This window comes from Miniopterus schreibersii, assembly GCF_964146895.1.
Source record: "Miniopterus schreibersii genome assembly, chromosome: 3".
In the NCBI taxonomy this organism is placed as follows: domain Eukaryota; kingdom Metazoa; phylum Chordata; class Mammalia; order Chiroptera; family Miniopteridae; genus Miniopterus; species Miniopterus schreibersii.
The window spans coordinates 67,180,960-67,197,764 of record NC_138103.1 but is presented as its reverse complement, the minus strand read 5'-3'; the positions used below and the strand labels follow the sequence as shown (position 1 = coordinate 67,197,764).

At 38.8% G+C, this 16,805-nt stretch overlaps 2 protein-coding genes across 6 annotated transcripts in view; one reads left to right on the top strand and one right to left on the bottom strand.

Annotated features, from left to right (window-relative positions):
• Positions 1 to 5,689, top strand: part of ANKDD1B (ankyrin repeat and death domain containing 1B) — a gene marked incomplete at both ends in the record, with an annotated part of 41,112 nt that extends 35,423 nt beyond the window's left edge. The window contains 6 exon segments of the mRNA XM_081132601.1: positions 2,495 to 2,590; positions 2,935 to 3,136; positions 4,860 to 4,913; positions 4,916 to 4,978; positions 4,981 to 4,989; positions 5,628 to 5,689. Coding sequence (XP_080988727.1) covers positions 2,495 to 2,590; positions 2,935 to 3,136; positions 4,860 to 4,913; positions 4,916 to 4,978; positions 4,981 to 4,989; positions 5,628 to 5,689 — 486 coding nt within the window.
• A 1,082-nt stretch (positions 5,690 to 6,771) lies between these two features.
• POC5 (POC5 centriolar protein) overlaps positions 6,772 to 16,805 on the bottom strand; it is a 29,711-nt gene continuing 19,677 nt past the window's right edge. For all 5 annotated transcript variants that reach the window (XM_081131887.1, XM_081131883.1, XM_081131886.1 and 2 more), the window contains 3 exons: positions 15,440 to 15,702; positions 11,860 to 12,036; positions 6,772 to 8,708 (listed from right to left, as the gene is read on the bottom strand). In XM_081131887.1, the coding sequence (XP_080988013.1) occupies positions 8,565 to 8,708; positions 11,860 to 12,036; positions 15,440 to 15,702 (584 nt within the window). In that variant the 3' untranslated portion in view covers positions 6,772 to 8,564. The remainder of the gene's footprint in view (positions 8,709 to 11,859; positions 12,037 to 15,439; positions 15,703 to 16,805) is intronic.

Genomic DNA, 16,805 nt, shown 5'->3' with positions numbered 1-16,805 from the left:
TATTGATTTCAGAAAGAGGAAGGGAGAGGGAGAGATAGAAACATCAATGATGAGAGAGTCATTGGTCGGCTGCCTCCTGCACGCCCCCTACTGGGTATTGAGTCCGAAGCAACCTGGGGATGTGCCCTGACTGGGAATCAAACTGTGATCCCCTGGATCATACATCAGTGCTCAACCACTTAGCCATACCAGCTGGGCAAGTAATCTCAGTTTTTAAAATTAACTTTTTTTTTTTTCTGATCATAAAGGTAATGGAAGCCGTTTGCAGACAATCTGGAAAACATAGAAAAGCATAAGGAAAATACAACCATCCATGATTCCATCACTTAAGTGGGATCCCACGAGTTGTAGCTCATTAGTTTCTGATAACATTTAATCTTTTTGTACTTTATTCTTCTTTTTCATTAATACATAATGCATCCAGGCAGTCTTGTGGGTGGGGGATTTATATAGCATTGGCAGGACTTCATGTTGGGTCCCCTGGTGCTAGTGGACTGGCTCTTCCAGTAAACACCATTAATGCTACAACTTGACTTTGTTTTCAGAACAAAACCTTGTTTACCAGACTTCACAATTTGATTTTCCCAGATTTTTCTTCTCTTCCTCCCTCTTTCTTGTCAGGGTCTGGATATAGTTGGCACCAAGTACATATTTAATTAATAAATAAAAGCTGCTTTTTCTATCTGCTCCCGCCAAAGATAAGTGACTGTTTTTAAGACTGAATTAAGATCTGGGTGGAAAAAAGGAACCAAGATTTGGTGTGCATTTGACTTTTCCAGAAACCTATTCTCTGGGACTGAGACATCACAAGAGTCCTCGAGGGCCTTCCGCATTTAATGGCGTAAGTGTTTGGATTTCCACTCCAGCACACACTCCTGGGAAAGGTTTCCTATGAGCCTGAAAACTGTCTCTCCGAATGCTGCCTTCCCAAATAGGCTAATTATAGTGATGCAGATGGCTTTACAAGCCAGAATTTAGACAGTGTACAATTAGAGGCTTTCTAAATGCCTGCAAGATGCAGTTCTTCCTAATTTTATTACTGTTTCTTTTGATTAGAAGCTGATTACTTTCAGCTCTAATTTTCAGGCTCACCTGCATCTTAGCACCTAGACTAACAGCCAGATCATTTGGGTTGGTGGGAGTTGCAAATAGTCAGATGTGAGAGAATTATTGGGATACATTTTTGGAACCCTAAGCATAGAATTGTGGGTTCCTTAGATTGGAACTTGTTCTGGGGTTATGTCTGACCATTCATTTTAATTTTCATCAGGATTCTTGAGCAAATTTTTCATGGATTGTTGGTAAAGCAAATGAAAACAACCACATTTTGCTCAGGAAAAAATGTATAGATGTCTAGATTGTGTACTGCATAAAATCTAGGGGGAAATATCTAGGGGACACTGCTTGCAAAGCTGTATGCCCTGGCTTTGAGCCATATCCATCTTGACAAAGTTGCACACTTCTGTAATTTGTATAAGGTACCATATGGGCTCCAGGCCACTTGTACCCCAAATTATGTCTAGAACAGCCCTTATTGATCATTTTATTTGGTTAAGATCCCAACCCTCACCCTTGGTTAGAGGCAGTATGATATAATAGAAAAGAGTTCTAGTTAAGAGTCCAGCAAACTGAATTCTGTACTATGAATTAGTTGTGTTGTCATGATTGATATTTTTAATAAAGTCCAGCTCTTGCCTGTCTTATTACTCCACCCTCCTCAACACATGGCTTCTACTTCCTGGGCTGAGGTGGCTGTTTAAGCTCCTGCCGTCACGCCAGCATTCCACTCAGGAGGGGAAATGAAGGAGAATGACATCCCTCCTCTCTTTAAAGATACTTCCCAGAAGGTGCATATGCCACTTCCATTCATATACCACTGGCCAGAACTTAGGTCACATACCTAAGTACAAGGGAGATGTTTGGAGTGGCCAAGTGCCCGGCTAAAACTAAGAAGTCTCTTCCTACAGAAGAAAGGGAGACAAGGCTACTGAGGGTTAGGGGCATGGCCGCTTGCTAAAGACTGCCTGCCACAGGTGGAGTTGGCCTTTGGAGGAGAAAATGTACAATCATGTTATTTACTTGCTGAGGATGTCCCAGTGCAGGGAGCCAGGGAGACCCCTGGGGTTACTGGAGAAATGTTTGGGCTCTCATTGATAGTGCATGTGTAAAACATTACTTGTTGATGGTGAGTCCCTAAGCCCAAACTCTTTCCCTTGCTCAGTTGACACAGCAGTAGACACCATCAATATTTAGCATTTTGGACAATTTGCATGTGTCATGTACTGCCCTAAGGGCATCACATGCATTATCATATATACCTCTCACCACTACATCATAGGGTAGTTATTGAGATGGAGAGAAGCTAAGGATTGGCCAAAGTTCACCTTGCATGGAAGAAGTAGGGTCAGGATTTGGACTCAGGCTCCCTTGTTCCAAAACTAGAGCTCCTAACAACTAGGCAATACTACCTGACACTTTCATTTTTAACTTTTAGCAAGGGAAGGCCACCTTGGCCTTGGCCTCCAGGAGCAACCACAGCCTTGTTGTGGATATGCTCATAAAAGCAGAGAGATGCTATGCCTGGAGAGAGGCAAGGAAGGAAGATTAAAGATGCATTTGCTGTTGTGACATTTCCTTAGCCAAGGTGTCACTTCTGTTTTCTTTGGGGGTAGGTATATAGCAGCAGGTTGCAACAGAAGCAAGGGACACAACACTGTCACATCCCTTACATTTCCTGTGTCAGACAGACAATATTCAAGCTTTTTTATTTCAGACAGTTGTCTCCATCTTGAATGACAAAAATGACCCAATGACAGCATTGAAAACGTAGTCTTGGTTACCACCTTACCAGTTATACCTGAAAACATATATTCTGAAATAAGGCAATAAGCAGAAAATGTCTGAAATCATCTGATACAGTTACTTCCCATTTAGAAGCACGGTGAGAGCATCAGGGACCCACCAACCAACTTTCCTCTTACATTCAAGCAAGATCACAGCCAGGACACCAGGCATATCCACAGTCTCCTCTGGAACCTGGCTTATCATCAGGTGAAGGCCAACGAGTGGCAGAAGCTGGCCCGTTCATGGAACTTTACAGATGACCAGATCAGGGCCATTGAGGAGCAGTGGTCAGGTGAGCATGGCCCAGATGATGTGGGCAGGGGGCATTCAGTGTCAGGAACAGCAGTCCTTCCCAGTGGGAGATCTTCCAAGTAAGTGCCTGGGATACAGACTCAGGGCTGTCCTGGAGGATTCCAAGCCATGGAATCATTTAGCCAGACTCCAGCTGTCAGAATTAGTGAGGTCATGTCAGCTGGAGTCCTTAGCTTTGCTTTTTAATGATTTGGCCCAAACCTAGGAAATATAGAAAGTTTGTTTGGCCTTAATTAACTTTATAAACAAGAAGCAAACACTTTTCTTGGCAAAACTTTCTACTTATAGCACTTTCCATACATGGATATCATGAGATATGAACGAGCCCCATAGTAGGGTTGACTGGCATTGCTGATTGCTGGAGATTGTAGATGCAGAAGCACAGCCATAAGCACATGCTGCTTCTACCACAAATTATGGTGCTTTGTATCGCTAATTCTAAGGACACATTTTCTTGTGGGAAAAAAGGGAAGATGTTAAATATTTACCGTAGTTTCTGAAAACAATTTTTTGTTATTTCTCCTTTGTCACTAATTAGACATATGTGTTCTATAAAATCTTTAAGAAGGTTGTCCTTCTGGAAATTTCTCTGGACCTAAAGAAATGATTTGGAAATATAGTGTGCCCTCAGAGTAAGGGGGCACACTTGCCATTAGGGTAAGGGGGATTTAAAACATTTCAGGCCAACATTGCAGAGTGCCTAGAGTGTGTTTAGCTCTGCCAGGTGAGGGTGAATCAGCTTGGTAAGTGATGGTGCATGTTTGATGGAGTTTATACCCTAGTTGGCAGGGTAACAGTTGCATTCACAATCCACTTATATTGTGACCCAGGTAACAGCACCAGGGAATTGGTGGACTTTTGAGCAAAGGAGTGACATATTAGTGATAATATTTAAGAAAAATTAGTTTAGCAAGGGCAAAATTAGGAGGACTTACCTAGGAGTACATTCTTTATGCATGCAGTTTGCTCTCCCTGAAATGCCTGCTCCTCTAACACTCTGTCCAGTGAATTGCTCCCTGGAGCTCAGTCCCTCTTCTTGGTGGCATCTGTCTGCCCCTGGGCACACGCGCAATAGAGCTCCTGCTGGGAGTGCCAGTGGCTTCTTACCTTCACATCCCAGCACTTCCCCCAACATTTCTCAGGGGTTAGGTATCCAGTGAGTATTTATCCTGTATTCACTGGCCCGGATTGGGGCAGGGGATGCAGACTTCCATCAGAAACTGGAGTGGCAGGATGCTGCATGCTTGCTGCTCAGGTAATGGACAGCAGCAGCAGCAGCAGCACCACCTGAGGACTTATTAAACATGCATATCCTCGTCCCTGACAGACTGAATCAGAATCTGCATTTTAACAAGATCCCCAAGTGAAATATGCACTTTGAGTTTGAAAAGCTCCACATCTCATTAAGATTGTCCCTTACTGCAGGGCAGGGATGCCTCTGTAAAATCTTTAGTTGCTCCTCTGGGCCATGTCAAGTGCAGTAGGTGCATGGGAAGTGCTGGAGTGAATCTAAATGCCAATCATTCTAAAGAAGCATCAGTGAGGGCAACTGGAAGGGCTTTCATCCCCTAGGCCTTTGATCTAAGAGTCGTTAGGAGTGAGTGGGGAACCACAGCCAAGAGAAAATTCAGTTAGAATTGAGATACAGTAATAAAGAGAGCATCAGCAGGTGGTTTCCTGCCTCTGACCTGTGTGTGGCACAGGAAGGGACAACTCCCGTGAACATGGCTACAGGGCTCTGCTCATCTGGCCACATGGACCCTGATGATGCAGGACACACCGGTCAAGCACCTGTACGAAGGGTTGGTTTGCGCAGGGTTCCCGGACTAGCTGGTGAGTGAGAGTTTTCAATAAACAGACACTCTTCGTCCCTTAGACAGAAATACTGCTACCCTGAACAGCAGTGGTCCCAGCTTGGTGTTCACTGTGGCTCAGTTAGAATATACAGCTTCTTTGGTGAGTGACTCAATCAGTAGTTGCCCTTTTTTAGCCCTGTGGTTGTATCAACCTCATTGTCAACTGGACATTTGAAGAAGTATAGGAGTATTTTGTTTATGTGTCTGTGTGGGTAGGGGTGGGAAAGTGGGGAGCGTGACGGGGCCAGGAACACTGAACAGTGTCATAAGGTTATAGGATAGTTCTCCACAACTGAAAATTATCTTCTTGCTCCAAATGCTGTTTGGCCCATGTTGGGAAATTTCAAGTTATCTCTAGGTTGAAAGAAAAGAGCAGAAAGGCTATATTACGTTGCCAGCTCAGGTTACTGCTAAAAATCATCTGCCAAAGATTATATTGTCAGGGAAGATGCTTTGAAAACTTTATAACTTGTATGTAATAACCATTCACACAAAATATAGCACCATCTACCATTGTTTTCATGATGCAGCTTTACATGCCAGTGTAACTGGAACATAGTAAGTGCTTAATAAATGTTAGCCATTAATAATAAATGTTAGGCTATTTTTTTCCAGAAAAGATCCAGCAATTCAAAAGTGAGACTGACTCAAAGCCCAAGAAATGTGAAGTTTCATAAATGCCTAGACAAATTGTATTTAAATGATTTTCCACTTAGCCTCCAGTCCTTTTAAGTTCAGTTTTTTAATGCCATAAAATTCCTCTAGCAGTAGATTGATTTTTTCAACTGTGATGATGGTAATAGAATCCTCCAACAGATGAAAAAATGGTATTATACTTTCCAACGACCGAAATGAAAAGTCAAAAAAATTTTTGGTTTTTGCTTAAGGCAAGTTGTATATGATTTTCCCATTTCTGTCATTTGATGCAACATATGTGATAGCATAATCTAGGGTTTTCAACCTCATGTCTTGAAAAAAACGTGGGAGCAGTATCATGGCATATGGGAAAACTGGGGGTTTTAAGATAGACCTGGTTTTGAGTCATGACTTTGCCACTTTTTAGTTATGAAACTTGGGGCATTCTAATATTCAAATTCTCGTATCTTCAATTGCCATAGCATTTTGGTGAGGGTGAAGGGAGAATGCCTGTAACCTCATGCCCATAATATTGAAATCATTAACTGTTATTTCTCTTGTAAGAGAAACTGGTTTTGGAAATTTCTAGTCGCTGTTGGCTTTAAATAACACATATGTGTAATATATTACTTAGAGAAAGCCAGAAGTATATATACGAGTATTTTTTCTCTCTTGATGATCTAATTATAGGTGATTTTATTTTCTTTGTACTTTTTTGGTACTTGCAAACATGTTTTATTTCTGTAATCTGAGACAGTTACTAAATGTGAAATCAAGTTCCAATTTATGTCAGCTTATATGCACCTATTCATTATAATTTAAGGCTGTCCATCCTCAAATTCTGACTCTAGGTCTATAAGTCCAGAAATAATATCATGAGCAATTTCAGTCTAATTATTCTATCATGAATTTATAGTTCTACATTTTTGACCCACTTAACATTATGAATGTTTAAAACAGGTAATATGTTCACATGATTCCCAAGTTTTTAACAAAGGTATTCAGTGAAAAGTCTTGTCTCCATCTGTTCTTCAGTCTGGCTAGTTTCCACTGACCTTGCTACTCCTCTTCCCCCCAAAATCTGGTTAACTCTTTACATAAAAATAAATGAATACATACTTTTACTGTAAAAAGTGTTTTAATTGTTTAAGTTAACTTAGGCTAACACTAATTATTTGATGCTTTATACAATATATAGTTTCCAGAACTTAAAGTTTAAAAAGATTTATAATATTCTTAATTACAGTGTTCATAATATTGACTTGTCCACATGGTTATGGCTTGCACACTGAAAACTGTTCCTAATTGTAATCTAGGTTCTTAAAAAAGCAGAGCATGAAGCCAAAGTTTATGTGCCACTGCTTTTTTCTGGAGTGCAAATCCAGGGAAGCAGGAGTGAAGGAAAAGGGGTGATATAGAGAAGGAGGGAGAGCCAAGACCAGGGTGAATTACTAAATTGTCCACCACTTGGTGTCAAGCACAAACTGACTTGACCTCGAGGGTACTCTCTTCCGAGACGAGAGACAGGATGGCTGTGCATACAGGGGAGAAAGGAAGAATCAATCTGTTGACCAAAATGGGGTGTTAATTCTGGGCTGTAGGCGTGGACTGCAAGTGGAGCCTATCTCTCTCATGACTGGAGTGGGCGTGGAGGAAGCCCTGGGGAGAGGAGTGTGCCCTCTGTATAGGCAGCAGAGGAGGTGCTGGTGGTCTGTGCTTGTAACCCGTGAACTATCTGCACCATGGAGCTGGGCCAGGACCCAGAACAAGTGCTGCATAAGAACAACCTATACTCCTTAAGACACGGCCAGATACTTCTAATAATTCAGAAAAGCCTTGGTTTGCCCCTTTAGAAAATGGGATTTCTCACATTTGTTCTCTGACGTCCTGTTAAAAATGTAAGGTCATAAGAAACTGTTTCCTGTAATACAATTAGAGCATAGAGCTAGGTCATCCTCAAAATAGAAGAGGCTTCAGACGATTAAATCTGTCCACTTCTGTTAAAGATATGGAAACTGAGGCCCTAGACAGATTCTTCAGAATCTACTCGTTTCTATGTAACCCTTAAGTACTTCAGCCCATGCAGCCAGCAATAAAACCATTAGAAGCCTGGTCCTGTTCTGCTTAACCAGTTTTGCCCAAATGGTTTCTTCCTATTGGTCAGCCACCGGAAAGTCTCTACGTAGGTTTGGAAGATTTGCTGAGTCGCCCAGGGCACATCACAACCGGATACTGTTTGCATGTTCAGAAAGAGCAACGTGGACTCAAAACTGTAGCTTCCAACGAGACAAGGAAGAACAGCAGAAACAGGTCGTTCCAACAGATTTTCTTCTGAGGTTTCTCTGTGTTTTTGTGCTGGTAAAAAATTTTTCCCCTTTTAACATTAAAAATTATTCATAGGTGTTGCCATTCCCCCCTATTTTTAATTGCTAGAGTACTAGAAAATGAAGATACACTAGTCAGAAAACTTTGTGATAAAAATATTACTCTTGGTCTTTATTTTTTCACTTAAAAATTAAAATACCTTAGTTTCATTTAGTTTTAATAATTTTTAAAATAAACTTCTCTTAAAGTTTACTTAGTATCTTAGCCTTTTGGAATAATGTAGAGAAAACAGGATTTATATACTTTGATGATACAGTCAGCCACAGGCTGAACCTATTAAGAAAATATAGTCCAGTTTCTTTTTTTAATTAAAAAAATTTTTACTTAATTGCTTAAATTAAAAAAATAACATTAATATAATCCTACATATAGTTACAAAGGATGGTGTGGCTTGAAAAAGTCTTGTAATTTTGAAAAGATGAACATGATGTATCCATGATGTTCTAAAAATACGGAAACATTTGAAACTAAAGACTTCTAATCCTTGTTAAACCGGAGTACTTAAAATATCTTAATATGAACATATTTGTTTTAGTCAACCACTTTGATGGAATGAATGCTTGCAAGAGACTGGGTGTGAGTTGATCTGGTTCCGAGAGATCTGGAAGCCGAGGTAGTACTTTCAGGATGAATAGTCCGGGGGTATTTTGCTGCAGCAGCTTGAGGAATGGTTTGCTAAAAAGATAAACATCAGTTTTAATAATCCCATGAAATTAAACATATTAAATACCATTTTATCATTTATAATTTAACCCAACATTTGTTAAGCATCAATGGATACAAGCAGTGAATTGGATGAAATAGTCATTACAACAAACAAGATGTGGACCTTTTCCATAAGGAACCGACAGCTAGTTAGACTGATGTGCTCAATACCCACAGTTTACATCAGAGCTGTATTCCAGGGGGCACAGAAAGAGCCATGGGAGCCATTCATTCCTCAAGGACTCAACTGGATGGAATCTTGTTTATAGAGGCTAAGTATAGAAAGGGACTTTGTGGTGTTTGGAAGAAGGGTCCGTGCCAAGGCCTCCCCTCTGCTAATTCTGTTCACCTTCTCCTCCCTGTATTTGGTTGCTAAAATGTGGAGTACAGTCCCGCGGAGCATGCAGGCAGCCCTGAGGAATCCAGTCTGGTCTCTGCTTCAAACCAGCATAAAGCAGGTCCCTCATATTTCACCTGGTTCACCTGGGAGCTGACTAAACCTTTTATGGTCACACACGAGGCGGACTTCTCAGAGACCTGGTGCTCCCTTAATATGGACCACAACTTTCTAAATGAATAATTAGAAGCCGAGGACACACATTGAGGGGAGGGTATGCACACTATCTCCAAGCTCAGAGGAACATCTTAGACATGAGCACTGAGACATTAAGATCAGGGCACATCTGCCTTCATCTATACATGCAGCATGTTCAATTTATGCACACAAGTGCACGTTACACGTGTACACGTGTAGTATGTACATGTGTAAGGCTTTCCTGTGTTACACCAAATACCACTTCTTAGTAGCAGCAGTGGGATTTGTTACGCAGATGAGTTCTCAGTCCATGCCACTGACTAGCACATGTAGCTTCTGATTAGGGTCTTCCACTTAGAAAAGTCATTTCTAAAATTCCTGAAGTAAAATTATACATGTTTGATCAAAACATTCACTATGTATTTCAAAAGCTCTATGATACAGCTACGCAGGTCTTCAGTTCAGATTCTGCTTTAAGGATAAGAGCTCCTCTTAAAATAAGGGAAAAATAGCCTCCAAGTATTTTATATAAATGTCTCTGTATATAAGTTAACTGGGTAATCATTACAAATGAGAGAGATCTTTGCCACTAGTATGACATTTTAGTTGCTAACCACCTAACCCCACTTCGTCGAAAGAGGTTTTTTTCCCTGGGGAAGATGGGCAGGGGGGAGTGTAGAAACATTCCCATTACCATGGGTATCGTGATCCACAAGACCCAGCGAGAATGAAGTAGCACCAGGAGCAAGCAGTTATCCACCAGATGGGGCGAAGTGTCAGAGAGCTAATTACTGGTTTGCTAGTAATACCTGTTTCTGGTAGTTCTGGATCTTGATTCCTGGGAAAATGGAAAACTGTATAGAGGACCACCATCGTGTCTGTCACATAGTCCAAAATGGGTAGTAATGGGAGTGATTTATGGCTTTCTAATTCATGGCAGTTATGGAGAAGTACTGCACGTGCTGAGTTAAGCAAAGGGCAGTTTGGAAGATAAATATCAGAAATGGGTTATAAGACTTTAGTTACTTATTTTTCTTCTGTAAAATATAAATTTCTGTTGTTAATCCAAAGACAAAGATTGTCTAAATTAAAAATAAACACACGTGCGTTCTCTTGAAAGCCTTCTTTATCTTAGTGGACATTTTTATATACATCATAAGTGCTGATAAAAATAGAAATGAGTTCATTTCTTCTCATCTTTGATTATCTCAAGTATTAAGAAAATAGAGAGAAGCCATCTAAGGACTTCCAGAGTGTGCCAGTGTATGAAGGCTACGGTAATCCTCCACCCTCCATGCCCTCTATCTGGACCTGGTGCCTCTATCAGTCTTCCACTTCACTGTGCTCACATTTTCCCTGAGGCTGAATTTAAATAATCATTCAAGCTTCTCTCAATTTAACTTAGTAACCAGAAAAAAAGGATTTAAAATGATTCCACATATCTTTTTTGCCAGTACTTTGCATACTATATAGAGGAATGTTGTCTAATATTGAGAATTTAAATAGAGAGCATTCTCTTTAAAAATCAATCCTGTTTCTCTTTAGAGATATGTTCTTGTAACTTTTAAAAATTAAACTTTTTGAGATAATTGTTGATTACATACGGTCAAAAGAACTAATACAGAGGTATCCCTGTATCCTTCTCTAGGAATTTCTATTAAATTAAATTTGCTTATGGTTTTACAAAGTGCCTTTCTACCACTCATTAAATTTTTACATTCTCTCACGTAACCCTGAATTCTGACAATAAGGAGCTAAGCACTCTTATCACTCCCATTTAACACAAGAGAAAGGGGGGGGCTCAAATATTTTCCTTGTTTTGTATATGATCAGAAAGGCAGGAAGGAGCGCATAATTGGGACACTAACTTAAGGTGTTTTGTTTGTTTTTGCTTAAATTCCATGTACTTTCCTTTATATCACATGAATTTACTGCAGTGTGAATTTTTTTCCTAACTAGAAACATGCTGACAATTGTATTGAAAAGGAGAAGAAGAATATAAAATAAGGAGCAAAAACTAAAAGCTATAAAAGTAGGCAAGTGTTTCTTGTAATAAAAAACCTACATAAACAGCTAGTTAATTAATGAGAAATCATTTATATATTTTGCCTTTCTGGCCACTGGACACACTGGATTACTTTTTGTATTTGATAATTTTTTAGGAAAAATGTATTTCTTTTGCTCTTTTTCTTTGAAATAACACACACAGGCAGGGAGGTGGGGCATGGTATAGGTGGGGAGAGGTGGAGGCCTTGGAGAGGTCCTCTACCCGCCCCCCAGTTCCAAGTTCCTGAACATCCCAGTTCCTCTTCAGGAGTCCTTTAACGGAGTTCTCCAAAGAATTATATTTGATAATTTTTACACTGTTGAGAAGAATGTTTCTGAAATTAATTTCCTAAAAGAGGAAAGGCAGATTCAGAGCAGGTGTGATAATTATTAAGCACAGAAAGACATTAACAGTAAAAGGCAGAATAAGAACCAGTCATCATGAATGTTGATCTTCTCTTCAACATGTCAGTTATGTGCTTATTAGTCTGCAAATCTCAGGAAAAGATTTTGACAAAAGGTCGTCAAATGTGGACTCACCACTGTGATTGGATGATGTTTTTCCACAACAACTGAGCTCACAGGAGGAGAAACTCCCATTATAGCTAAACTGCTACTAATTCTGTTTTTTGAAGCAAAATCACTTCTCCCTGTGATCCGGGCTGTAATGGTTCTTCCAGCTTTCTGTTGTGCAGATGTCACAACTCTGGGTACATACTAAAAAAGCAAAGAAATATCCAGTTGATAGAAAATCTATGGCAAAATTTATAGTATTTCTGGTTCTATAACTTATGAAGAAAATACATAGGCACTTAAAGGAACTGTATATTCAACCAACTTTAACATGGAAAAAACAAAAACTTAAACAATGAGACAAAAATCCCCACTAAAACCGAGTACCACAGAGCATCCCTTTAACTTTGGTATACCAACTATTGTACAGAACTTAACCAACTTTTAAAAAACATTTAGAAATAATTATAGGTTTATAGGCAGTTGCAAAGACAGTGAGAGATTCTGAGTATTCGTCACCCAGTTCGTGGAAATGATTACATTTTACATAATTATAGAATAATTATGATATCAAAACCAGGAAGCTGACATTGGTATAATGCCTGGGTATAGATCTGTATCATTTTACTACATGTATGTGTGGATTCCTGTAGCTATCATGGCAACCAAGATGCGTAACTACTTCATCACCATAAAGCTCTCCCTCATGCTACCCTTCAGTCATACCCATCTCCCTTCCCCTACCATTCCTAACCCCTGGCAGCCACTCATTTGTCTTATGACCTCTTCTGATCCTTATGCATAATGTCATTATTACAAATACACTTTTGTGTTCTGCCTTTTTTCTTATGACTTTAATACACTTTTCCCTCATGAACAGAGAATTGCAATTTTGAGAGATTTTAATACCAACAAACTACAGTTTATCTAATTATCTCAGTTCTTTTCCTAATATATATAGCAAACTTTTGTAAAAAAGGATTCCTTTTGAGTTATTTCTGTAGAATATATTGCAAAAAATGCGATGATCAGATAAAAAAGTAATGGTAGCTTTTATAGGTTTTGTTGCTTACTGCTGGACAACACTCCATAAAAAAATTGTATGTACATGAGGAGTAATAACTATGTGTACCCATTTTCCCCACTGTCAACTAATTACATTAACTGGGCAAAACCAAAAGGAGTAAGAAAAGAAAGGAAATTGACATTCTACTTCTGTTAACTGTGTCCACAGCCAAGTCATTCTCTCTCAGCCTCCACTTCCTTGGTTATAAAATGGGAAAGCAGCACCAAATGCCTAATGATACCCTTTCATTTTCATTCAGACGAAAGGAAAGTTAGAAGACAAACTTTACTAAATTGCTTCAAAAATCCAACTAAAACCCCTCAATTATTCCAAATGGAGTTAGAAAAAGTGCCATCTATTGTTCAACCTCATGAACTGCAATATATTTGCTTGTAAAACTGCCTAATTTATTTTTTGAAAAATGTTTCCCACCATGAAATTCTGATATTTAACATATTGAGGATGTGTGCAGAAAGAATTTTACAAATGAGGATATTATTTCACTAGAATGGCAATCCTCCTTTCTCCAGTTACCTGTTTCCCAAATCTTTGCAGTTTACTTTCTGAACACACCTCCCTTTAGCTACTGGAAATACTGAGGAAGACTGGAAAGTTTTGAATGTTCACAGGAAGCTTCTGTAATTAAAATGGAAAGATAACCAGGCCTGGATCACAAGTCTCTCTTCTTTTCCTGTTCCTGACAATGATGGTTTCACATTAGGTAAGTTATCTAATATAGAGTGAGGCCAAAGTAGGTTTCCAGTTTTGAGTATGTGAAAAACAGAGTTTATTCTTATATTATTATTTCTTAATTATTGTATTATTTTCCATACGAACAACTGTAAATCCTACTTTTGTTATTCTGTTTCTTTTTAAACAAGAAGGCATATTGAGGTGAATCTGAGTATTATAATTGTATGAGGAAGGAGAAAACTAGCATTACATGTAGGTGGATTTATTTTTAATTCTCCTCTCTCCCTGGCCCTAAAGGCTATACTTCTGTGAATGAAATCAGTGTGTATCTGTTTCTGAAGGAGCAGAAGGTAGTAGGAGGGGTGGCGAAGAAGGGCTGTCTACATAATATTGTGTTTTTCAAATTTCAAAGACTTCCAAATTATCTCAGGTAATCAAATTATTTTAAAAAGTTAGTAACAAGGAGGTAAGCACACTCACTCATTCAGTTCTTTCCATGTATTTTCAGATTTATATATAAATGTAGATTATAAGTGGTGTAGTCATATTTTAAGAAGGGAATTTTGAAAAATCTAGTTCTTGTATTATCTGAATATGCAACATGAATGAGAAACCAGAAATTTAAATAAACACTGTATTTATTTAAATGAGATCATCTCTTCAAAATGTGTAATCATGAAAAATAAACACAGCTGAACATATTTATATTTAGGGTTGAATCTTAGTGTCTTATTTCTAAGAGCTCCCTCACACATTCAGATTTCTCTTAACAGCCATATTTTTAAAAATTTCTTTGAATCAAGAGAAAACATGATAAATAACAGATGTCAACATATTTCCCCCTCAAGTTAGTAGTTCCTAACAGGAAGAAGTTCAAGTCAGCTGGAGTACTAATGATAACCAATTGTCTGGTTGACCCTGAGCAAGGGCACCTTCTGATGGCCTGCCAGGGGGGCTGTCAGACCTAAAACCTATTCTGCCATCATCCTTCCTCTCAGGTAAGTGGTTAGGGTGGGGAAGGGGGAGATAAGCAAGTCAAAACCCCATCTCAGGACCTTCAAAGAACCATACCTTTGTGCCAAACTAGAGGAGGGCATAGTGTAAAAAAACAAAAGGCCCTGCAGAGGTGAGTCTGATAAGCCTGACTTGTATCCCTACACCCTTCTCTCTTGAGACACACTGAAGAATACAGGTTTAACACCAGGAGGCTGAGAAGTCAGAACCATGATGTGCTGTGTCTGTAATTCTCACCATATTAATAGTATGATCAATTTTACTTCAGGCCGGTTCTCACACAATTACTCCACCCCCAGACAATGCTCTTCCCCTCTAAGCACTTCTCTAATGGTGACTCTAGGAAAAACTATTCCCATCTTCATTCCAATTATGAATTAAAAATTAAACCTAATCAAGTTGAGATGGAGTTACCACAGAGTGGTAGTTGTTAATGATATGTCTGTACCCAGGAAAAGGGAAAGCTGTAGGTAAACAGAAAATATGCAAAAGGGTCATTAACCTACTAGGCCTTTGAATATACCCACGAGTTTTCTTCAAAATTAAAACAAACCCAACTCTAAATTAAATCTATTTTTCCTGAATAGTTTTTTGAAAAATGTAAAATGAAAAAGTTCTTTGTTTTTGTTCAATTATCACTACTGTAGTAGAGCTTAATAGAACTTACTAATTAATGTTTTAGCCACTTTGTGCATTAAATATTTTCTGTGACTTGGCCTAAAACCATATAAGCTTTTTCTCCAGGAGAAAATATGTTCTGAGTTTAAAATATCCAATATACCAACAAGTTGGGAACCCTTTCCCAATGCAGGCACCTGCATGAACCGCACTAACCATTTCTTCTGGTGCAGCAGGAGCTGTAGATCCAGCACCAAGAGGAGCAGAAACAGAGGAAGTGGATGCAGCCCCCGCAGAAGTGATGGAGGTGGCAGAGGGAAAGGCAGCAGTGCCGGTCGCTCCCATGGCTGCACCTGCTGGGGATGGCGCTGCTGCAGCTGCCGAGGGTATCGGAGCTGAAGGATCCAGATGAGCAGGGTGTTCTTTCCCTTGAACACCAGGACCATATTCTTCCTTTTTATTATTTGTGAAGTCCAGCCCTATAAACCACAAATTAATGCCATTCAAATTCTTCCAAGTTAAGATTACTTCTGTCCCCCAGCAATAAAAATACATAATAGCTACAATTTGGTCTTAACAGAAATGTAGAAATTTGTCCTTTATTGGATACAATGTTCAGTTAATAGTTTGTCAGTATTAACTGGTTAATGTCAGCATTAACCACTGAAGACTTCAGACCACTTCCTTCAACATGTGAAAGCTAATGAATGATTGATTTGCTCTTACTTAAAAGATAAAAATAAATTATGTACTCAGCTGGGACCTCAGTTGAGTTAAGTCAATTGCCATCACAACCATTACAATAGTAAGGTCACACTGAGGATTTATGTCCTTTTGTGTTATTTCATGCAACTGTCCTGATAAATGTCCTGATATTTAGATCTTTAGAATAATTTTGTGATATCACCATACCCTCTCATTTCCTTCCAATGCTCCTATTCTAACAAAATTAATGTATTTTTATTTTTGATTTTTCAGCAAACAATAATAAATCTATAAATGAATTTTGACACTGTAAAAGAAATGAGCTTTTGCAGGTAATTATGTGAGTCATGAATTAAGAGCATATTTGTACACTTAACTGATTCTAATGACACACATACAGTCACCTTCTCTCAAAACTGAACCTTAACCTTAGATCAACGAATAACATCAGCTTCCAGAGAAGCTAGGACGAAGGGTCCTATTTTAGATATTCCCCTCCCAATATTAGAATTTGGTTAAAATTTCTACTTAAAACTCTATTTATGTGATACCAAAGACCAGGGTGAGGGTTTCACAATTCAGTCACTGAGATGTTTCAGAGTATCTGAATAGAGTATGTAACCCCTATGTTTAAGAAGGTTTCTATGTTGTCCTCTTTCCATCTAAAAATCTGGGCTTTCGTGCCTTTTTCTTAGACTAAATTTATATAAAATATATAAACTTTATAAACACAGTTTAATGAGGATTACAATGAATGGGTCCTTTGAAATCATTTAATGAAAGAGACTAATTCAATATAAAATATTCTTTGTGCTTTGAAATACACACACACACACACACACACACTGAATTTTAACGTGTTTTTGATAGAAAGTGA